The sequence below is a fragment of the Culicoides brevitarsis genome, chromosome 1, assembly GCF_036172545.1.
Source record: "Culicoides brevitarsis isolate CSIRO-B50_1 chromosome 1, AGI_CSIRO_Cbre_v1, whole genome shotgun sequence".
In the NCBI taxonomy this organism is placed as follows: Eukaryota; Metazoa; Arthropoda; class Insecta; order Diptera; family Ceratopogonidae; genus Culicoides; species Culicoides brevitarsis.
The window spans coordinates 34017615-34041629 of NC_087085.1; the positions used below are offsets into that span (position 1 = coordinate 34017615).

General features: G+C 30.7%; 7 protein-coding genes across 8 annotated transcripts; 2 read left to right on the forward strand and 5 right to left on the reverse strand.

Annotated features, from left to right (window-relative positions):
* Nucleotides 1-2172: 2172 nt before the first annotated feature.
* LOC134837711 (uncharacterized oxidoreductase YoxD-like) lies at nt 2173-3063 on the reverse strand. The gene has a single exon (XM_063853098.1). It carries the CDS (start codon nt 3061-3063, stop codon nt 2173-2175), a length of 891 nt encoding a protein of 296 aa, XP_063709168.1.
* A 146-nt stretch (nt 3064-3209) lies between these two features.
* LOC134838123 (uncharacterized oxidoreductase YoxD-like) lies at nt 3210-4635 on the reverse strand. Its single transcript, XM_063853588.1, has 3 exons — nt 3885-4635; nt 3460-3833; nt 3210-3389 (listed from the first exon to the last, which is right to left on the reverse strand). Exons 1-3 carry the CDS (start codon nt 4413-4415, stop codon nt 3320-3322), a joined length of 975 nt encoding a protein of 324 aa, XP_063709658.1. The 5' UTR covers nt 4416-4635; the 3' UTR covers nt 3210-3319.
* A 1377-nt stretch (nt 4636-6012) lies between these two features.
* On the reverse strand, nt 6013-7494 carry LOC134838289 (short-chain dehydrogenase/reductase family 16C member 6-like). 2 transcript variants are annotated; one of them, XM_063853788.1, is made up of 3 exons: nt 6820-7494; nt 6611-6746; nt 6013-6537 (listed from the first exon to the last, which is right to left on the reverse strand). In XM_063853788.1, the coding sequence occupies exons 1-3, from the start codon at nt 7472-7474 to the stop codon at nt 6474-6476; spliced, it is 855 nt and encodes a 284-aa protein (XP_063709858.1). In that variant the 5' UTR covers nt 7475-7494; the 3' UTR covers nt 6013-6473. The 2 variants fall into 2 exon arrangements, with proteins under 2 accessions (XP_063709858.1, XP_063709857.1); XM_063853787.1 differs by having other exon boundaries at nt 6611-6761.
* A 1853-nt stretch (nt 7495-9347) lies between these two features.
* LOC134834532 (17-beta-hydroxysteroid dehydrogenase 13-like) lies at nt 9348-10997 on the reverse strand. Its single transcript, XM_063849253.1, has 2 exons — nt 9856-10997; nt 9348-9797 (listed from the first exon to the last, which is right to left on the reverse strand). The coding sequence occupies exons 1-2, from the start codon at nt 10716-10718 to the stop codon at nt 9686-9688; spliced, it is 975 nt and encodes a 324-aa protein (XP_063705323.1). The 5' UTR covers nt 10719-10997; the 3' UTR covers nt 9348-9685.
* A 258-nt stretch (nt 10998-11255) lies between these two features.
* LOC134837712 (uncharacterized) lies at nt 11256-18393 on the forward strand. The gene is made up of 7 exons (XM_063853099.1): nt 11256-11416; nt 15559-15886; nt 15940-16151; nt 16220-16733; nt 16786-17313; nt 17371-17591; nt 17655-18393. The coding sequence occupies exons 1-7, from the start codon at nt 11256-11258 to the stop codon at nt 18391-18393; spliced, it is 2703 nt and encodes a 900-aa protein (XP_063709169.1).
* Nucleotides 18394-19747: 1354 nt separating this feature from the next.
* LOC134836713 (glycine N-methyltransferase) lies at nt 19748-21006 on the forward strand. The gene is made up of 5 exons (XM_063851902.1): nt 19748-20159; nt 20245-20454; nt 20506-20558; nt 20618-20721; nt 20780-21006. Exons 1-5 carry the CDS (start codon nt 19817-19819, stop codon nt 20943-20945), a joined length of 876 nt encoding a protein of 291 aa, XP_063707972.1. The 5' UTR covers nt 19748-19816; the 3' UTR covers nt 20946-21006.
* A 134-nt stretch (nt 21007-21140) lies between these two features.
* On the reverse strand, nt 21141-22015 carry LOC134826956 (probable cytochrome P450 313a4). The gene is made up of 4 exons (XM_063839470.1): nt 21913-22015; nt 21623-21854; nt 21383-21565; nt 21141-21325 (listed from the first exon to the last, which is right to left on the reverse strand). Exons 1-4 carry the CDS (start codon nt 22009-22011, stop codon nt 21168-21170), a joined length of 672 nt encoding a protein of 223 aa, XP_063695540.1. The 5' UTR covers nt 22012-22015; the 3' UTR covers nt 21141-21167.
* Nucleotides 22016-24015: the final 2000 nt, after the last annotated feature.

Below are 24015 nucleotides of genomic sequence, written 5' to 3' on the forward strand. Positions count from 1 at the left end.
AAAATCATTTTTAAGTTTTTTTTTAAATTGTCAAAAAATCAGCGTCATCCTACTTGATATCCATTTCTCTCGCATCTGCTTAAAATCCACTTCATTTTACTCTAAATTTATACAAAAAAAATCGTTATTTCTATTCCATTACTACTTTTTGTTTTAATTTTATTTTATCATTCGGTAATGTACGAACACTCATCATGTGTTTGCTTACTGCTCCGTTGTTGTGGTTGTCTTGCCATGTGCATGCAACGATGAACAATTAACGTAAATAAAAGTATTTTAAAGCACTTCTACTTTCTTTTCGCTCGCATCTATTTTATAATTGAACTCGAAAAAAAATTTTTCTTCTACTGTTTTTGCTGTCGTTGCTCGCTACCGACCGATTTATTCCAAAGTTGATTTTTTTTTGTTTTATTTTATTTTTATGTGTCGCTCATTACCGCATCAACCGCTGTTGTTTGTTTATTTATTTATTTTCTTTTAACAGTGACTTTATTCTACGCAAACAAATCAACGTTCGCTGGCCACTTGTTTACGATTCGGTTCAGTTATTTCACTTAAAATGATATTTTTCTTTTTTGAACTCTTTTTTATTGAGATTTTATTTTTTTTTTGTGAAATAAGCATTTATTAGACAATTGCAAAAAGAAAGTGCAAAATTTTGAAAATGAAGCTTTTTTTGTTCTTGCTATTTCTTGTCTTTCGCAAAATGTTTGACCGTTTAAGAAGATGCATGACGTCTTTTTATGGTTTTTGTGCGTCAATGCATTTTTTTTTACGTCAAAATATGTTTTTATATCGGATTAAATCTAACAAATTTGGTTCGACATGTTTAATCCAGTCTCAAGAATTTAAGGATGACTTGCAAAAAAAACATACCTAAAAAGGAAAATCTGAAGGGTTTGCAGTTTTTGATGTTCAAGGCTATTGAAGGTTAGTTTTTGCTTTATTTTTCACCCATTTTTTAATTTAGAGAAAATTTGACTTTTTCAGAAAAAAATTAATTTTTCGAAATTTATTTAAATAAATTTAAAATAAAAAATTAAATAAATTCAAAATAAAAAAAATTAATATTAAAAAAAATTATTGAAAATTAAAAAAAATCTTCTAACATTATTTTTTATATTAATAAAAAAAAAACAAAAAAAGTTTCATTATCCAGAAAATTGAATTTTTTTTAATAAAAAAAAAATATTTAAATTTTTAAAAGATGTACTTAATCGAACTTTCTCGTAAGTAGAACTAAGAAATAAAAAAATATTACAAAAAATTTGGTTCTTGTAATTCTAAGTAAAAAAAGGAAAAATTTTTTTTTTTAAATTTATCTTAAATTGTATGCTAAATAACAAAAACTTTCAAAAAATGATAATTTGATATTACATTTACTTTTTTTAACATGAATTATTTTAACAACCTTGATTGACAGTGATAAATAACATTTTCATTAATTTTTAGTTAAATTGAAGTCATTTAACTCCCATTAAGCACCTTCAGAACAATAAATAAGATAATATTGTCATAACATGCTAATTTTTAATAAAATGCAGTTTTTTTTTCGAAAAGTATGTCAATAAGTCGACGCGATTCTATATCTAAGCACCAACTAGTTATGTAACATAACAGAACTTTTCATGTATTGACCATAAAATTCAATGCATTTATTCTCCAACTTGCCAACATGTTACTATATTAATATTTATTAGCTGGAAATGTAGCACAACTAACGATATAAGAAGAGATTATGCGTTATGGATATAGGACATCTACCCGTTACATCGTAGACAAGGTCATGTAACTGCTTTCCTGATATTTTAGTTTATTTTGTTTGTTTTGAAATTGCAGATTTGCCCAAAAATCTCAAGTTCACTGTCGCAGACATACATTTAAATATTTTTTTGTTTGCTAAATATATTTTTATTATTGTTAAAAACTTAAACCGGTTTAATATCTACAAAAATTTGGTGAATATTTTAAAGTTTATTGCATCACTTGTTGTTGTTGTTGTTGACTGTTTGTTGATTTCCGATTCCTCTGAAACCGTCGATTGTCATGATTTTTGCTCCGATTTTTTTCAGTCCCATCGGGAAAGACCTTCAAAAAATGTAAAAAAAAATGAATTTTTGTTGCGTTTTTTGCATTTTTTTGCATATCAAATAAAATTTTGGGGTGAATGACTTACACGAGATAACTCAAAAAGTAGAAATTCCGCGGAAGTGTGATGATTTCCTCGTCGCGCAAAATTCCGTGAACGATAACTCGAGCCGATTTAATTGGATCCAAAATAACTTTGCGATAACATCCTTCCAGCACGGAAGCTTTGACGGCGGGATTTGTGTCGATGAAGTAAGGAAAGATGCCTGTCACCTTGACATCTCGGATATTGCGATGATACAAGTCCAGCGAAAGTCCTTCGCAGAAGCCACGAACACCGAATTTGGATGCGGTGTAACAAACAGCGGTTGGAAGACCCACAAGACCCGCAAAAGAGCTAATTGAAGCGATGTGTCCTCGTTTTCGGTCAATCATGCCTTGTAAAAATGCGCGCGTTGTCCACATACTTGACATCATATTGATATTGACCATTTTTTGGAGCTTCTCAGGCGTCTCCGTTTCGATGGATTTTGTGAAAAAGACTCCGGCATTGTTGATTACAATATCCACAGGGCCCAATTCCTTCTCGACAACGGGCGCAATGGCATCAATATCTTCGGATTTTGAAACATCAGCTTTGTAGGCCTTTGCTTTGACACCCAAGTCTTCGAGGTCGGCAGCTGTTCGTTTCGCATTTTCGATATCCATGTCAACGACGGCAATGTTGCATCCTTTTTTCGCAAGCACCAAAGCCATTTCACGTCCCAAGCCCTTTGCAGCTCCTGTGATGAAAGCAACTTGCCCACGGACATCCTTCATGGGACGACGAATGAAAATTTCCTTCAAATACTGCAAAAACATGAAAATCGCGTGATACATCATCACGAGCAAATCAATCCACAACCGAATTTCTTCTTTTCGGGATTGAGCTAAGAGATTTTCGTCACGAACACGGGGCTGATTTTCGTAATCCATTTTTTTTATTTTTTTAAAAAAATATATTTTAAAAGGAAGAAAAGTGTTCCGATACCTTTGAAAGCTTCCGCAATACTAAAAAAATTTTGGCAAAAAAGTTATATAGAAGATTGCAAAAAAAAAATCAAAAATTTATAAACAGGTTTTTTCGTCGTCATCTAAAAAACTTGGTACCATCATTTTTTTTACGAATTATATTGAACCTAAACCTGATTTCACGCACAAAAACTTGATCTAACTTAACTAATGCACAGCATTAAAAAGATTTTTCGCCAACTTTGGACATGATGTTGACTCCAAGGCGTTTCAATCCGAGCGGAAAACTCCTAAAAAAAATATTTTTTTAAGAAAAATTGAATTTTTTATTATAAAAATCTCAAAAATTTCAATACTTACATCAAATAACACCCGTAAAAACAGAAACTCGGGAAGGTAATGACCTCTTCGTTCCGCAAAAGTCCCTCGACAATTTCTTTTCCGATCACCTTCGGGTCGTACATGACTTTGTGTGCGCACTTGTCAACGACATGAACTTTAATCCCGGGATTTGTATCAACGAAATACGGAAAAACCGTCGTGGTACGAATGCAATCACTCAATCCACGGAAATGCAAGTCCATTGCAAGGCCTTCAACAAATCCACGAACACCGAATTTTGATGCGGTGTAACAAATGCTCGTAGGAAGTCCCACAAGACCAGCAAATGAGGAAATGGAGAGGATATGCCCGCGTTTTTGATCGATCATGTCTTGGAGAAAGGCGCGACAAGTCTGAAAATTTGAAAAATTATTGAAATGAACGAGATTTTTGGCGAAACTTACCCAAAAATTGGACATTAAATTGATATTGATCATCCGTTGGAGGTTTTCAGCTGTTTCTTCCTCGGGACTCTTGCAGAAAAAGACTCCTGCGTTATTGATTAGAATATCAACGACACCCATTTCTTGCTTTATTTTGTCTTTTAGAGCATCAATATCGGTCGATTTGGAGACATCCGCTTTGTAAGCCTTCGCTTTCACTCCCATCATTTCCAGTTCCTTCGCCGTTTTTGTCGCCATGGGCAGATCAATGTCCAAAATTACAATATTACATCCTTGTCTCGCGAGATTCAAGCCAATTTCGCGCCCAATTCCATTCGCACCGCCCGTTATCAACGCCAGTTGTCCTCGCACGTCTTTCATGCGCTTCGGCACGATCAAGTGAAACAAGAATTTCACGAAGTAAATTACGAATTTTGGTAGCAGCATGAATAAATCCATCCACATGCGACGTTCCTCGCGCTCGGATTGCCTCAAAAATTGTTCGTCACGTACGCGATCGTCGGACATCGCCTCAATTTTGTCGCCGGTCATTTTTTTTTTATTTTTTATTATTTATCCAAGACACCCAAACAACATAAAATTTCGATCTAAACTAAACTTCTCCTGTTTGCGCGAAATAATCTAAACCGAAACTGTTATAAACTAAGCTCTACGTTGGCGAAATAAAAACACAAACACAGAGGCAAAAATTTTGTGTGTCAGCACGTATTGAATGAATTTTGATAAGATTACGAGCAAAATTGATGCAACCACGACGACTGAGGACAAGTACCTCCGTTCGTGCTCATATGAACTTTGGAAGTTTATGATTTGGAACTGATTATTTCTATTTATTTGTACTGTATAAAGACAATGGTAATCGTTTTTTTATTAATGAAATTAACGATTAGTCACGAAAGTTTATTATTAGTTGCAAGTCGATGGATTTGACAACGGAAAATCGTATTCACTGAGGTCAATTTAAATTTTTAATAGCTAAAATTGTATAAATTTTGGATTTTTATTGATGCAATTTTCTTTTTACGCCTGTAAATTTCAAGGAAAAATTATTAATTAAGATTAAAAACTTACTTGACGGTTGCAAATAATTTTTTGAATCCTTCAAAAGTCATCATAAATCCAATTTCATAATTTCTATGAATAATTTGTGAATTAAATTTAAAAATTATTTAAAAAATATTTTAAAATTTTAGAAATAAAATTAAATTTTATAAAAAAATTTAAAAAAATTAATTTTTTTAAAAATTTTTAAAACTTAATTAATTTTAATTTTATTTTTTAATTTATTTTTTTAATTAATTAAAAAAAAATATTAATAAATAAAAAATAAATAAATAAAATAAAATAAAATAAAATAAAAAATAAATAAATAAATAAATAAAAATAAAATAAAAAAATAATTAAATTAAATAAAAAAAAATAAATTAAATTAATTTAAAAAATAACATTTTATTTAAATTAAATTAAAAAAAAATTAAATTATTTTTTTTAATAATGCAATTTTATTGCGATAAGTAAAAAAAATCGTACCTTTCGATAAAAAGAATTTAATTGAATTGAATAAAATTTCCCATCGGCGAGAATTTTATAGCAATTTAATTTGATTTTTATGCAAAGTAATTTCTATTGAATTGCAGATACAACTCACAACTTACCATTTAATCAAACATCATCTAAAATATCTACTAAAAAGTGTTATACAACAAACACACACGTAAAACACGCAAAAATATTAGTTTTTGTGAATTCTTAATATAAATGAGAAGAAGAAATTCTAGTTTTTATTCAAAATTCTGGTTTGAATTGACCGATTTTTTTTTAATCACAGAGGGTATAACGTATAATATAAGAAATCGGTCATTGACCGAAAGGAAATTTACATTTTTATACGAAATTCCATTTTTGTCATTTTTTGTGCATTTTTGAAAAAAAAAACAAATATTTTTAAAAATAAAAAAATTGTTATTGTTTTTATCAGTCAAAAACTTATCTTTTTTACAAGTTTTGATAAAAAATTGTCTCCCGATAAGGTCAACTTAAATAAAAAGGTAAACAAAAATATTTTTTTAAATCAATTTAAACGTAGAAACGAACTCATCATGAAGAATTTATTCAATTTTTTGACGATTTTTGTACTTTTTATGGTTCTTGGTATGAAATTAACGCACAAAATTATTTAAAAAATATTTTTTTAACTAAACTTTAATTTGTAAAGTAACCAAATCAGCAGCTGTTAACGAATTTTTGCGCCCAATCGATTGCGCTCCGATGGAACAATGGACCAACGGATGTAATATTTGCACTTGTGGATATCCAGGTGAAGATGATATTTGTACGGAAATGTTATGCGGGCGTCCCGAAAATTGCGAACCTGGCGAAGCGTATTTTAGGGGACATGATTGGTGTTTTTGCCATCACGAAGAGGAATATGATGTTTGTCGGGAGTTGGATTTGTGAAATTTTTAATTTTTTGTGATTTTTTTTTTTAATTTCTCAAAGGTGATTTTTTTTCAATAAATAAATGTTTTATTTTTTGCTCCTATGATGCTCCCTTGAATTTTTGTACTTGGCTTTAATTCTTAAAATTATTCAGTTTTTTTTGGGTTTCGTCATGTTTTTAATAAAAGCCCTCCAAATGAACGTCGGTATTTGTCTAAAATGAAATTTTTTTAAAAATTATTTTTTTTTTTTTAATTCAATTCACTCAAAAAACATTAAAAACTTACATTTTATATCCAAAAATGTATGCAATCGATGGTATCGTGACAATTCTCTCATCATATCGAATCGCCTTCACAATTCTCTTTGCAACTGACTTCACATCCCACATTTTTATTAATTTATAATTGTTGTTTGTGTGTTCTTCAATTGAATTTCCTAAAAAAAATAAAAATCATGTTAACCTTATTTTTTAACTTTTATTCTTTAACCTTACCTGTATTGATAAAACACGGAAAAACCGTCGTTGTTTTCACAAATTTATCGTTGTCGTACCTCAGAAGATCCGTATAAAGTGCTTCCATGAACCCCCTTACGGCAAATTTACTCGTACTATAAACATGCAAGTCCGGGGCACCAAATAAACCTCCAATCGAGGATATTGAGACAATATGCCCGCGCTTTTTATCGATCAAATCTTGCAAAAAGACGCGAGTTGTCCACACAAGTGACATGACATTCACGTCAATCATCTTCTGAAGTAGTTCCGGGTTCTCTTCTTGCACCGAACGAATCATAATTATCGCAGCATTGTTGATGACAATATCCACGGGACCCAAATCCTTCGTTATTTGCGTTTTTAAGTGCTCAATTTCAGCTAAACTTGACACATCAACTTTGTAAGCCTTGACATCGAGTGTTCCTTGCGTTCGTAATTCGTCACAAGTTTTTTCAGCATTTGCCATGTCCAAGTCAGCAATTGCAATTTTGCAGTTATATTTCGCAAGTTGCATGGCAATTTCCTTCCCGAGACCCTTAGCACCGCCCGTTATCAGGACAACTTGATTTTCCAAGTTTTTGGCTTTTTGGAAGAGCATTTTGCGAAAAAGAACGATTCCCGCGACAATAACTGCAAAAAATTGGATTATCATGAAGAATTAAAAAGGAGACGTTTAACACGAGCGAATAAGAGAGAGTGACTGAAATGCATTTAGTGCATGTGTGATTAAAAATCTCTCGAAGCACGTTTCATTTTCAACTTTTTCCCTGCAATAGCATAAAATCACGTAAAATTTTTTTTGTTTGTTCTATTAACAGCTGAAAACGTTCAAGATCAGGTTTAGACGACAAATGTTTCATTTTTCAATGAGTTATCTAAGATTCAATTGCATCTCAAAGTGTGCTTCATAAATAATTTTATAACGACGAGCAAAAAGTTAATAACCATTGACTACGAGTTCCTCATTTAAATAGTATAAAGTTCGCTGTTGCTAAGATAAAATTTATAAAAAGCTCTGAAAAAGCAATTGTTATAAATTTAAATTAAATTTTCATACTCACCTTATAAATAATTTTTCACTGCTGTCAAGTTTCTTCCAATCAAGAACAAAAACTGAATGAAATTGAGTTATTTATTAAATATTAAATTCACAATTTATTGTTATTTTAAAATTTTAAGATAATTTTATCTTGACAAATTGTCCAAAGTGCATGTTGCATGTGGCATGACAAGACTACTGATCAAAATGTTTCTGTAAAATCAATGAACGATTAATACAATAATAAAGATATTTTTTCTATTTGAAAAATTTGAATTAACGTAAATGGTAGAATGTAAATTTTGGATTGAACTTAAAACAATGCATTCTTAAGTTTTTATGAGTTTCTTTAGCTTAGAATTTATAGAAAAATTTTAAGAAAAAAATTAAAAAATATTTTTTTTAATTTTAAATTTTTATTTCAACGTAAATTTGTGTATGAATTTAATAGTAATTTAATAGTAAAAAAATTCCATTAAAACCGATTTTACCAAATTAAAAAAACTTTAAAATGTTTGAAGAAAAAAATTAATTAATTTAAATTTAATTAAATTAATTTTTTTCAAATAAATACCTAAATTTTACTTAATTAACTAAATATTAATGTTTTTACTATTTTTTAATTTCTTTCTATATATTTTATTAAAAAAATATAAATTGAATTCAGAACATTTATGAAACTTTCAACTTTATCAACTACAAAAAGTTAAAAAAAAATATCAAATTATTTTTTAATTATAAATTTTATTAAAAATAGTATTTAGGTATTAAAAATTTTTTTTATTAAATTTTTACATTTATAAAAATAAATATTTTTTATTTTTAATTTATTTAGGCCGCTCCAAATGAAAATCAAAAATAAAATGGGGGGGGCCAAAATAAAAAAAAAGTTTTGAAATACTATTTTCATACCAAAAGACAAAATTTTATAAATTTTAGAACGTTAAATAATATTTTTAATGATTTTAATTCACTATTTTCTTTGAAATTTGCTTGATTTGAAAAAAAAATTATAATTTTATGAAAAATATTTTTAGAGAAGAAAATTTATGATAAAATATGATTTCCAAAACAAAAATTAGAATAAATTGAAAATTTTTTAAAAATTTTTTGGAAATTTTCTTGAAAAATTATGAAAATACACCGAAAAACGGTCATTTTTGGTTAAATTTTTAACTTTTTTTTTGTATTTTGCCCCATTGGATTTTCTACTTTTTTTAAAATAAAAATTAAATTTTCATTATTTTTATTACAATTTTAATTTTTTTTAAGAAAATTCTTCTACTTTAAATCAAGCATAAATCCAAACGAACATAACACCTCTTCTAATTTCCAATCTATATCGCATGCACTTAATTACATACCCTAGAAAATAAATCATGTAGTTGTCGAACGCAAGTTCAAGAACTTTACATGAGTATTCACAATTTGTGCACTGAGTACGCAGACGTAACTTACATATGTTTTAATTAAAATTAAAATTCAACTTGCAGTTGACCTTTTTTTTGTACAAAAATTTATAAATTTATTATACCAAAAAGGCAATAAACTGTCAATATGATTTATATTTAATTTACAAGTAAATTTGCATAATAATAACAAAAAGTTGATAAGAGCTGAATTCACATGTAGAACGTTCAACTGCAATTTTGTGAGAAAAAAAATTAAATTTTTAATCTTTGAATTGATTATTATTTAAAATATAAAAAGTTTTATAATTTATATTGCCAAAATTATTTTTAGTTTTTTTTAACAATATTTCAGTACTAATTGGCATATTTTCTCACAAAATCGCAGTTAATTGTCACAATTTTTATATTCTGGTCAAAGTTCAGTGCTCGTACTTTGTTTTACGTCAGTTGTAAATCCATTCCAAGCGTATCCCTTGTGTACCATGAATCCCCCGAGGAACTTCCTGATAATCAAAGGGACCGTCCTACAAAAATTTTATTTTAAAAAAATATTCAAAAAATCACAAAAAAAAGTTCACTTACAATCCATAACCGATAATTTTGGCAAATCCAGGAATAACCAAAGTCTCTTGATCATTTCTTATCGCATCGACAACTTTTTTCGCAACTGTCTCCGGCGTGTAAAGCGAATTAAAAAATTTTCGATTAACTGCGTCGTTGTAGACTTTAACAACCTCGTTATTTGTCGAAATGAATGACGGATAGACTGTTGTTGTTTTCACCTTTTTCGCGTGTCCTCGATAAAAAATGTCCATTGCAAGTGCCTCCATGAAGCCCCGAACGGCAAATTTCGTTGTGACATACGGAAGTCCTACCGGCATCCCAATTAATCCCGCAACGGAGCAAATTGTGACGATATGACCGAAACCTTCTTCGATCATGGAGCTTAAAAAGACACGAGAAGTCCATATAACCGACAAAATATTAACTTTTAACATTTTTTGGAGCTTTTCAGGGGATTCCGTTTCGATGCATTTTGTGAAAAGCATCGCCGCATTATTCACTATAATGCCAACTTTACCCAAATCTTGTTCAATTCGGGTTTTAATGGCTTCAATTTCGGCCAAATTTGAGACATCAGCTTTGTATGCTTCGGCTTTGACGCCCAATTTCCGCAAATGGGTGGCATTTCGTTGTGCAGCTTCGAGATTCAAGTCGACAATTGCGAGATTACATCCTTGTTTGGCGAGTTGCAGAGAGATAGCGGCTCCTAAGCCACTTCCGCCGCCTGTGACGAGAGCAACTTTGCCGGAAATGCACTTTGTGACGCGCGAAAATCTTTTGATGATGAAAAAATAGGCGAAAGTTGAGATTATGAGGATTCCGAGGATGTGTTGCGAGTAACTGACCCACTTTGAAGTAGAATTTTCTTCGATAACGTTCATTGTTGTCGATGACTCGATGAAGACTGTTGTTTATTGATATGCGTCTTTGTATTAAATACACTTGACCTCTTGAATGAACCTATTTTTTCACCCGGAGATATAAAAATTTAATTGTTCCGATCACGTTATTGGTAAATTACGCAAATTCTGTGTTAATTTATATAATGTCAACCTTTTTTAAGTCACTTTTTATCAAATTCTCGCAACACAATGAATGCAAATTTCAAATTTATTCTTTTTTGTTGCAGATTCACTACATTGTGCGACGAGACGAGCGATACTGACGCCAGCAAATGATGAAAGCCGCTGTTTTAAGAGCTTTTATTCAAATTTAAAGGTAAATTTTTACAGAATTCTCACGTTTTCCTTCACATTCACATTCGTTGCTGTTCTGCATCAAATTTCTGTGTGTCACGCTATACCTAACTATTTGCATGTCTTTTAGAAATTATCACAACTCACCTGTGTTTGTGTGCCCGCAAAAAAGCCAAATACCGCAAGATTCCTTCCCTTCCCTCGAGGATGGTCACAAGCAAAATGGCACCCCAAGCACGTACCAATCACCGCATTTATGCCTCCAACTCGAGCACTTATGGGTTCCGGCTCGTCGATAGCGATCACACGATGGATACGTTGTCGAGTCAAGGCAGGAATTCCATCTACAAGATGAAAATTGACTCGATGTTCGATGATTCCAGGTAGGTTTCCTCTTCATTTTGTGTGTTTTTGTGGTGACAAGACTGAATAACGTTCTTGGAATGCAAATATTGGATGAAAAATTAGCAATTAATCAAAAAATGACGTGAATCGAGAAGAAAAACAGACGAATTTTACGGTTGAGTACCTTATGCACGCACGTTTTGGCGGTAATTTGATTGTTTTGTTTGATCGTCACTGATTTCACGGTAAAGACACATCGCTCGTTAGTGACACGTGAGACAATAGAGAGTTTAACGTCATGGTTTACGATGAACATTGACATTTACGAGGCATTTGAAGTGTTTTTGGAGTCCTGAAGGCTCTATACATGATTAAAAATTTAATTGTTTTGCTCTTTTATTAACTTTAAATGATTAAAAGTTGCTTCAAAAAATATTTTAAGATCATAAAAAAACTATAAATTATCTTCTAAGCCTATTTTGAGGCATTAAAATACTCTAAACTTGAGATTTTAAGATTTCCTTGAACTTTAACGGCTCTAAAATCAGTTTAGGAACTCTTTTTTAAAGTTTGTTTGAATGAAAATTGTCTCAAAAGCCATAAATATTGCAAAAACTAACATTTAATTAATCTTGTTGACCTAAAATCAATTAAAAATTGTCGTAAAATCGTTACAACTTACGGAAAAAACTCGACATTGCTGCATGTCTGCCCTTAACTCTTGATTTTTATCAAGGAATTTTAATTAAAAACCTGAAAAATAAAAATTTTCCAGAAGCTCACATCTAAAAATAGCTCAAAAAATGCATTTTCTCACCTTTCGTCGCCAACGAGTTCCATTTTTCTTGTGAAATCACGCAAATCTGTCGTCTCGCATCACATTTCAAACGAGTTAAAATGACAGACGATCACAATCACAATAATTTAAAGTCTCATTTGATCTGTCAAGCGACTCGTCAGCATCCACGCAAACGTCTTTCTCCGATCTCGCGCATTCTTTGCACTTAAAAATGTCCGACTAACATTGTCCACTATTGTAAAAGTCAAGATCAAACTAGATTTTCAACTTTTTTTTTCCTCATTCGCTAACGAGCTATCGAGAAAAAAAAAGAAAACAAATGTAGAGCATATTCACGTTATTACTTGCAGTGACCCACATTGAACACGGAAAATTGCCTTTTTAGTCTGGCACGTACGAGCATTAAATATTACAATGAGATGCGAGTGTCAGTTAAGTTTATCAGAAAATTGAAAATTTTTGAAAAATCCTTTTTTTTAATAAAGACTTAATTTCACTTGAAAAATTTAGTTAATTTTAATTAATTTTTAATTTAACTGTTTTTTAATTAATTAGTTTTGATCTAAAATTAAAAGAACAATTTTGAGCAATTTTTGCGATAAAAAATAATTTCTTTGAAAAATATTTAATAAAATAATTTTAAAAATATTTTAAATTAATGTTTAAAAAAATATTTATATTTAAATTAAATATAATATTTAAATTAAAAAATTTAAATATTTTTATAAATTAAAAATAAGTTAAATTTAAAGCTTTAAAGATTAAAAAATTTATTAAAGACTTTTAAAGATTTTAGATTTTTTAAAGATAAAAATTCAAAGCTTTAAAGTATGAAATAAAATTAATATTAAATATTTTTAAATATAATTTATTTAACTATTAAAAAAAATTAAATTTATTCAAATCGAAGTGAATTTTAGCCGAATTTGATTAAAATCTTTGACTTAAAAAATTTTTTCAAAAAAAATTCTCAAATTTTTCTGAAAATTTATATTTTTTGTTCACACACATCACTTCAAATCGCTGCATTTTAGACTACAATACAAGCTATTAGCGAAAAAACACATCAAAACCCGTTCTTATCATGAAAAAAAAAATTCCTTCTGCTTTCTATCTACAAGTCAAGTCGTACATTTGCTAATTCCTCCCCACTTCATAACCTTCTTCTATCTGCCAAGTTTCATACAAGTTCGAACGATAAAGAAAAAAAAAGAAATTATGCCACTTTTGAAATCAATTTAATGTAGAGACGCAGCATTATGATAAATGTAATAAATAAAAACATTAACAAAAAAAAAAAAAAAACGAACGAACGACGATCGAAACGTGGAAATCAACATTCATTTGCACAGTGACTGTCTTACAGATTAGACGTGCGCGTTCGCGTTAATTTCTTTTTAATACGAAAAAAAAGTTGATATAACTTTCGTTTCAAATGGACATTAAAAAATAAATCGTATTTTTTTGGAAGCTCGTGAATAAACAACGAAAAAAATCCACAAAAGCATATCGTCTGTTACCATTTTTTTTCTCGTTTCGTGAGTGTTAAAGAAACTCTTGTCATTGAACAATTATAATTTTATTATGAATGACTGCGAGACATAAAAGCTTAAGAGCAAATAAATGGTGAAAAAACAACAGTTTTGAATTACATTTAGCGGTTCAGTGATCTTGATCTGCTGCTTAAAAATATTTTTCGAGCACAAAATTTCATTTTCTTTTGATATGATAAAGAAATTTTACAAAAATTTATAATTAAAAAAAAAGTTGTGTGGATTAACGTTAAAAATTACTGAAAAAAATATTCAAAAAATAAAAAAAAAATATTAAAATTCAGAAAAATCATATTTAATGAACATTCAAAGAAAAATCAAAAAAGTGGAGTAAACGTTATTTTATAAATGTTACAAATGTGAAGAAAAATAGACATTTGTACTACTTTTATCACACACATTATTTTATTACGAGCAACTGGTTTGGACCAAACATAGAAAATACGTTGCAATAATTGGCACAAAGGCATAAAATAAAATAAAATAATAAAAAAACTCAACATAAATAGAAATTACCTATAAATAGTGGAAGAAGAAGAAAAAACTGATATGTTATGTTATTTATTACAAGTTGCAGTTGTTAAAGTCGGTTAAAGCAATAAAAAATTAGTAATTGCTGCATATTGGATAACGATTATCTCTTAGTACGGAAAGGAATGTGCAAGAGAGACAAATGTGTTTTACGACAAACACGGGATTTATAGATTATAAAGAACCGAAAAAGGGACGACGATCAGGAGGGTGAGGAAATTTATTTTTAAAAAATTGAGTTTTAAAAGATTCTTAATGAATTTAAAAAAAAAATTGCAATTTTTCAAGATTTTTTTGATAAAAATTTAAAAAAATTGAATTTGATCAAATATTAAATTAAATTTTAAAATTATTTTTTTACTCATCAAATTAAGATTTTCAATAAATTCAAAATAATGAGCTAACAATTTATGATATATTTTCTTATAGATTGGAATTCCAAAGGAAATGCTTTTTATCATGTTTTATTAAATTTTTTATCTATTTTTTATTAAATTTTTAATTATGCTTTTATTTAGTTTCTCAAGCTTTTTCATGTTTTCTTAAAATTTTTAATTTTATCAATAAGACTTCATTTATTGTTTTTTTTTTATTAATTAATTTTTTTTTTTACATTTTACAAAAATTTTTAATTTTTTTCAAGACTTTTAAAATTATTTCAATGAAAAAATCTACTTTTTGAGTAAAAAAATTAAATAAATAAATTATTAAAATGAAAATAAAATTTGAACAACTCTTGAAAAAATCCAAATGATAAATTTAAAAACTTTTAAAATACTTGAACGATGTTTTTTTTTAAATATTTAAAAAATAATACCAATACGATTTTCTTATTTTTTTTTTTTTTTTGCAAAATATATAATTATGATCTTTAAATAAAAAGACAAAAATTTTTTCTCTAAGCCAACATTTGTCTTTAAAATTTAAAATTTTAATAATATTTTTTACTAAATTTTATTTCTGAAAACTTTAATCATATCATCATTTTTTTTTAAATTTAATTTTCACTTTTCAAGTTAATTTGTTCAGATATTAAGTCTGAAAATTCTATGAATTTTTGAACCCATAAACTAAAATTGAAGGTAAAAGTGCTTAAAATAGCAAAAATTAAAGTTAATAGCTTTTCGCACTTTAATTGAAATTTTATGTATGAAATAATTTTTCATATTAAAGTTTTTTTTTTAACATAAATCTCCAATAAACTTTCATTCTATAAATATTTGCTCCATCAATATTTGATGAACTTTCGTTTTTTCGCCATTAATTTTCACTCAAACCAAAAAAAATTCACTTTCAGATCAATAATCAGTCAACGTTATGATGACGGGATGCGACACAGACGACGATCCTCCTCAAATTACGGCAGCGGCAGCATGAGATCGACACGTTCCAGCAACAACAGCACGAGTGTCGGGCATCACTCGTCAAATTCCTCGAATCGCGTGAGCAACAGTGTGCAAGCGCAAATCGAACGGATGTTCAGTGATGTCGAGAACGAGACTGTGTCATGTAGTTTTGCGGTGCGCTGTTTGGGCTCGTTGCCCCTAAAAGATAAAGTTACGAGTTTAAGTGGGCTGCAAGAGCCATTACGACAATTGTACCTGACTGGAGCGGGAGTTCATGGCGTAAGATGATTTTTTTCCATATTTCTAAATTTTTTATAATTTTTTTTTTGTAGAATCAAAATGCGGGAACATTGGAAATTTGTCCTTCGGGTCTCCGGATTAAGATGACGAACAATCGCAACACAATTATTACGCCCTTTTCGAATATTGCGGTATGGTCTGCCGTGAAATTCGTCGTTTCGCAAAGTGAGGGCGGCGCAGCTTTCTTGCCATTGATCACAGATCCTGAAAATATCGATAAAAGTTGTCTTTTTAGGCCATTAAAGTAAGTTTTTCTCGAAAATTTCTTCAAAAAATATCAAAATTTACCTTTTTTTGCATGAAAAATTTCAGTGCTGCTGACAAACGACGCCTTTCCTCGGGCATTCACTCCCCCTTGTTTGCTGTCGTCATGCGATCGACGGATAACGCTCGACAATTGGAATGCCATGCTTACGTGTGCCAATCTCCCGAAACAGCAATCGTGCTAGCAGCAACGTTATATCAAAGTTTAATGGCGCACATGAGTAACAGCAAGAACAACAGCAAGAAAAAGGTGAAAACGCACAACGGAATAAGTCGCATGAGTGTCGCAAGTAGCCAAGCAACGACAAATTTGGTGCAATCCATTAAGCCGCCATCAATTTTGCGTTCAGACAGTCAAAAATCATCGAAATATGGATCAGTTCAGGGCGGGCGACGCAAACGACGACCTACAAATAGTTCTGTAGATCAAGGAGGGCGAGATATTATCCGAAGTGCCTTGATCGAAGTGTCGAGCGAGGAGCGTTCGAAGAAGAAATCGAGCAAAAGTCGTCGTGCGCCGCCAATTCCGACAGAACCGCCCCCAGTATTATGTAAGAAAATCATTTTTACCTTCAAAAAAAAATTTAATTTAACAAAATTTCATCTCAGGTGACTCAATTGATGCATATAACGCTTCCATGTCGTATTTGGAGAAAGATCGCAAACTGCGGAACAAAACGTCTCCCGAATCAGAAATCTCAAAGGACAAATCGCCGGCACTTTCTGAGAAACCCTTGCCCAATGCAACCGAGAGTACGGGAGATATTCTGACAAAAGTGGCCATTCCTCGTTCGGGCAGCTTCCTCAATACCGGAGGACTTACGAGATACAAGTCGAAGAACAACCGACGCAATTTGAAAGGAAGTCCCACGAGTTTAGGAGGCGGCGGAGGAGGATCTCCCCTCGGATTCAGCGAACTTTTCCAAGAATTCCGTCTTCAGGAGAATCTTCATTCGTTGGATGAGATTTTAAATGCGATCATTAACACAGATGGCATGTCTTACAACAACTTGAAGCCCATTTACAAGGAATTTTTGTTAAAATTGGCGGTTACATTGACAAAAGATGAATTATATCAACGTTCTAAAAGCATCATGAGACGACAGAAGAAGAAAAAGGTTAAGAAACAGAAAAAACAACAGGTAAAATTTACAATTTTTCATCGAAAAAATAATTTTTTTATGAAATTTTTGTCGTAGACGAAACGCAAATCGTTCGTAAGTGTCATCGGACTGAAGCAAGTCTTCAAATTTGGGCATTTTCGGAACGGTAAAGCGACAAAAGACTCCAAAATCGTCGTTAAAGCGAAGGGAAAAGGGAAAGCGCATCACTTTCGTTCTGTCACAAGCGGATCAGAGGTATCAGTGGTTGGGCGTCATGAGCATACCATAAGCGGGCAACATCGGAATAGCTCAAGCGGGTAATTTTTTTCAACTTTTTTGAATGAATTTTTCTTAAAAATTGAATTTTTTCTAAATTTTAGTTATGTTTCGTGTTCCGAATGCAGTTACGACTCAGATGCGTGCACATGCGCAAGTGCGGATCGTTGTTACTGCAGCATGGGCGGCGATAGTCACAACGAGTTGCATGCCAAACTGACAAAATGCAAATCGACAAATTCCGGTACGAGACGTGATTCACTACCTTCATGCAATTCCGAAGATAAGTGTTATTGCTCGATGCCAGAATCGTCGGCGGCGAGCACATGCAGCTCTGATAGTTGCGCGAGCGCCGACAAATGCTATTGTGCCGTTGTCCGCAAAAGTACAAGCAGCAAAAATAACAGTAACAGTAACAAGGAATCAAAGTGTGCCAATAATTTGTCGTTGGACTATGAGCTTTTTACGACGGGCGATGGATCGCGACATGTGAAGCCGGTTGAGGCGTTGAGTGTGAAGAAAAGCGTCGAAGCAGCTGCCTTGTTTGCTGACATCAAATTGAGCCAAACGACAGACATTAAGAACTTGGGAGGCGGCAAAAAGGATAAAAAGCAGAAGAAAAGTGACGCAAAAGTTGAGGAAAAAAAGCAGAAAAAGGACGGAAAGCGAGACAGCAAAGAAATTAATACGTCGATAAAATCATCGTCGTCGGAAGTCGTTTTGCGACGCAACGAACATCAGAAAAATGCCCTTCAAATCACAAAATCTAATGGATATTATCAGACAATACCACCTAGACCTATCAGTACCTCCCTCGAAGACTCGTTGGGATATTTGCCTTGAACAATTTTAACAAAATTTCCCAGATTTTTAATCAAATTCGTATTCGATCAAACAAAACTCCCCAAAAAATATCCAAAAAGAGCATTTTTTCTAAATAAAATTCCTATTTTCACTGTTAGTTCCTTTAAATTCAAACCTTAAAAAAATTCTCAAAATAAATAAATTAAAAATAAATAAAAAATATTGAAATTAAGGAAAAGAATAGTAGACTGCCATTTACATATTTAAGGTACTTTACTGCTTTTTTCTCGATAATTTTTAAAATAATAATAATCATAATTTTTTTTATCAATATACTCAATAAATTCAATAAAAAATTACTTAAGGTGCGAATTAAAATGGTGCAATAAATAAAAAAAAAAATATTTAAAAAAATTATTTTTTTAAGAAAATTTTTTGGAATTGCTTCCGGGTTAAAAAAAAATTGTTTACAATAATCTAAATTTTGGACAAAAAACGTAAAATAAAGCAAAAAATATATTTTTTTTTAATAAAAACTTAGAGATAAGGCTTAAAATAATAAATATTAATAACAACTTTTTATACAAAAGTAACGAGTAATCAATTACTAAAAATAATAAATAAAGTGAATACACAAAAATAAAATACAGAAGCGAGCGTTTGAATGATTTGCCAGGCCCCTTTGAACTTTTCACACTGATAAAAATTCGTGTGGCAGGAAGATGACGTTGTCGCAGTGGCGTAATGACTTCAATTTTCAATGAACTTGAAAATTTTAAAATTTCGATTTTTATGGTTTCAATTTAAAGTTTTTTGGCAGAAAATCGAAGGAATTTTTATGAAAAAATTAATTTTTTAATTAATTTTTTTTTATAAAAAACTTGAAAAATTTATTTACAAATTAAAAAAAATATATTTAAAAATTTAATTAAATAAATAAATTTTTCTGCCAAAAAATCAAATTTAAACTAAGAAAATTAAAATTTCAAGATTTTTAATTTTATTGAAAATTTAAAAAAATTTTTCATAGTGAAGTTGGCGAGATAAAATATTTCAAAATTTGTTATGCATTTTTCGGATTTTTTTATGTCATTATTTCTTAAATTTTCTTTTTTAAATTTTATAAAATAATAATTTTGATGAAATAAGGAACAAATTTTACTTACCATTCTCAAAAAAATTTCAAAACGCCAAATTTTTACTTTAATTTCTTCACTGCTCCCGACGATTTTTTGCGATCGTGTGATTGTTATTCAATTATTTTGGTAAAATCCTTATCATAATAATATTTGTTTACAATTAAAATCCGAAGACAATTGCAAACAACACAGAAAAATCATACTCGTAATTATAAATAAATTTATGCGCGTAATTGCCGTTAGTCTCTTCGAAACCGTCGAACGAATTAGACCTCTTTCCAAAAAATAATTTTTATTTAATTTTTTTTTTTTTTTTGATAAAAATGCCTGTTGACGAACAAAATATTTTCTCGTTGCGCTCAAATGGCGTCTCCGCTGTCGGTATTCGTGACCAATATGCCGACGGAAAAGCTGCTCGCGTTTGGGAACTTTTCATCGGCGATCAGCAATCCCGCACGAAAACTTACCGCAAATTTTTGACAGATTTGTTGCGCAAAAATAACTGCAAACGAATTTTGGATGTTGCATGCGGAACGGGAGTCGATTCCGTTTTGCTGTTGGAAGAAGGATTTGAAGTCGTTTCCATCGATGCGTCAGATAAAATGTTGAAACATGCTTTAAATAAACGCTGGATGAACCGCAAGGACCCGAAATTCGATAAATGGGGTAACGAAAAATTATTACGCAATTTTGGCTGATAACGAGCCGTCTTGTGACATTGAACGAAGATTAATTTTTTGTTGCTTTTCAGTGATCCAAGAAGCCAATTGGCTGACACTTTATGAGGATATTCAAACAATTATCGAGAAGGAGGGTCATTTTGATGCCGTTATGTGCTTAGGCAACTCGTTCGCTCACATGATGGACAATTACGGGGATCAACGGGAACAAAAACACGCAATTGCCAACTTTGAAAAGTGCTTGAAGCCGGGTGGTTTGCTGTTGATCGATCATAGAAATTGTAAGAAATCCAAAAATTTTTTTGAAAAAATCTAAAAAAAAATTTTTCTAGACGATTACATCTTGGATACTGGATCAACGCCCACAAATTGCATCTATTACAACGTAAATGACCAAAATTTCTTCAAATAACCTAAAAAAAATAAATTTCATATGAATTTCAGAGCAACCATAAAATCGATATAAAAACTTCAGTCTTGTATGTCGCTGGAAAACCCGATACCGTTACTCTTGATTACGTTATTGACCTCGAAAATGGAGATGTCAGGTACATTTTTCACTAAATTAATCATCAAAAACTCTTTAAAAACTTCTCAAAATTTCAGTGACTTCCGTTTATCGTACTACCCACATCGCTTAGAGGTCTTCCGTAACATCTTAAAAGAAATTTTTGGACATGCGGCGAAGAGCAACATCTACGGCGACTTCCAACCTTTGGATGAAATCGTCGATCCAGCATTCTACATTCACGTCATCGAAAAACTTCACTAGATTTCATGATAAAATGTTCAATTTCGTTGTTTGGAATAAAAATTTCTTGCTCAAGAAACTTGTACAAGTTGATATTTTTTTAAAATTTAATCATTTTGCAAGTCACTTATCACTTTTTAATGCTTATTTACAAAACATCTTTCGAAAAACAACTCATTCATTGACAATAATATCGCACAAAGTATTTCATGTCATCACGATTACATTATTAATGACGGGTTTTCATCGTAATTCCACAGAAATCAGATGGCGATTCACAAGTTTGAGAGTAACGCTTATCATGAGTTTGAGTTCCTCCCATTTGAGTGACGTGTGGATGCGATATTTCTTCAGTAAATGCCATAATACGAGTTTCATGCTGATCCATGCGTATTTTATGCCTGTTCAAAAAGTTTTTACGTGATTTTGACATGAAATTATCAAAAAATATTAATTACCGATGCAATTTCGAGGACCTCCGCTGAAAGGAATGTAACAAAAAGGATGTCGATTCTTGGAATTTTCGGCTGAAAATCGTTCTGGATCGAATTTCAAGACGTCAGGACCCCAAAATTTCGGGTTGCGATGGATGCTGTATGAACAGATTACGAGTTGAGCGCCTTTGGGGATCGTATATTTGTCTAAAAACGATAAAAATTTTAATTTTTTGTCATAAAAGTCAATTTTTTTGTACGAACTTAGCTTAACATTAGCTGTTGCCTTCCTCCCGATAACAGGTCCAACAGCAAAATGCCTCAGAGTTTCCTTAATTACCATTTCCATGTACGTCAAACGAGTTAAAGTGTCGTAAGTTGGATCTTCTTCCACATTATTTGAACAAATTTCTTGATAAACGCGTTCTTGGATGTCTGGATGCATGCCCAACATTAAAAGTGTGAAGGCGAGAGTCAAGCCAGTTGTCTCATTGCCCTTAAAATATAAAAATTTTTAAGAAATTTTTAAATTTTTCATAAAAATAAGGTCTTACTCCAACAACTAATGTATCAATTTCATCTTTTACGGCATCTGGAGTGAAAATTTTCGGGCTGCAATCCTTCAGGAGCATCAATTTTGTGATAAAAGGCATCGATTCTGACACATTTTTCGTAGATTTTTCCAACGAATGGCTGTTTTGAATGACAAGACGTGCTGCTTGATTGAACACTAAGCGACTTTCGTGTTCTTGTCTGCCCCATGCGGTGAATTTGTAGATAAAATTCGGATGATGGAAGACACTAAAGACACGTTCGCTGATTGCTTCTGCCAATCTACAAGAAAAAAAATTAGAAAATTTCGAAAAACTCATAAAAAATCGAACTTACTTCTCGAGAGCGATCAAATATTTCCTTCCCCATTCATCGCGTTGCGCATCGATATCCAACTGAAAATTCGTCGCGAATGTCATATCCAACGTACATCGTCCCGTGTACTCCAAAACATCGAATTCTCTTCGTAAATGAACTTCTTTCTCGAGAACTTTGGCAAAAACCTTCGCTTTGTCATTCATAATCGGAAAATATTTCTGCATCACGCTAAAACTGAAGCAATTGTTCAGCAATTTTCGATGAATTTTCCAAATATCCGCCGGAGCAGCAAATAATCCTTTGGCACAACCGAAAAAATTGTAAACGTAAGATTTTTCCAAACAATCGTCAGAATTGAAAACTGCTTGAAGATCATCGGGATCGTCAATTAACAATGCCAAAACAGGTCCGCACCAAATTTTCGCAGGAGATTCGAATTTCTGAAGCAAATCCCGGATTTGATTGAAAATTCCCTCACAACTTTTGTTGAAAAAGAGATGCGCTGAACCAATAATTGGGTAACAAGGCGGCCCAGGAATGTCTTTCGTGAGTTTATACATTTCCAAGCGTGAAAAATGGAAATAAATCAGGAAGACGACAAGAAAAATTACCAATAAGAACATTTTCACGTCTCGTCTAAAAAGATACTGACAATTAATTTAAAAAAAAAAATTAAAAAGTAATTAATTTTCGTGACAATGAAATTCGTTGAGATTCATTCATTTTACTGCACGAGAGAAAATATCACCTTTCTCCTACGATTTTATGAATGAATTGCGAAACAGGTTCAAACTTCCTGATTTTCGCTCGTAGCAGTAACCAGATGATGTAATAAAAAAAAAAGTACGTGAATCAATGTGAAGGTCAGGCAACATTAAAAGCAAGCAGGTGCGTGTTACATTAGAAATTAGGTAATCGCTGACAAGTTATGTGATGACTTTCCATTGGAAATTATTTATGTTCCAACAAGAGTAAGAGCAGTTAATGGAAAATGTGCGTGAGTTTTGATTTTTTTTTCACTTTTCTGTTTAAAATTCATTGAGCAGATCAAAAAATGACATACCGTAAAGTATATATGTAATTTTTAAGTGAATTTTAAAAAATTCTTTTCTTAACGAAAATGGAAATTAAATTTTGTTCCATAAAAATTTTTAGATTCCATTTTTTTTATTTTCAACTGAAACTCTACAATTTTCAATTATTTTTGTGGTTTTATTGTAATTTAAATTTTTAAATTTTTATTTAGCATGAAGAAAATTTTGATACGAATTTAAATTTTCGATATAACTGAAAAATTGTTCAAATTTTATAAAAAAATAAAAAAAAAATAAATAAAATTAATAAATTATTATTGGTACATTTTTCGTTTCATTACAATTTTTCTTTAACTTTACAATTATTTACTTTACGGTAGAAAAATCAATTCTGCTTCAAATATCCGTTTAGATTAAAATATTAAATTGAATAGATATTTTTCATTGAGAAAAAAATCATTTTATGAGATCTCAATATTGATCGATCAGCGTTTTGTTTCATACAAAAACTATAAAACTTTATTTGTTTTTTTATTACCGTAATTATTTACCGTAATGCATAAATATTATTCTTATAAACAAAAAAGTTTATTAACGAAAATATATTTTAAATTTTGTTCCTTTAACAATATTACGGTAAAATTTTAATTTTTAATGCAATTTTTTTTTAAATATTTTTAACAATATTTGTGTAAACAAATAATTTTATGAAAAAAAAAAATATTGAAAAAATATTTTATGTTAAGAAATCAA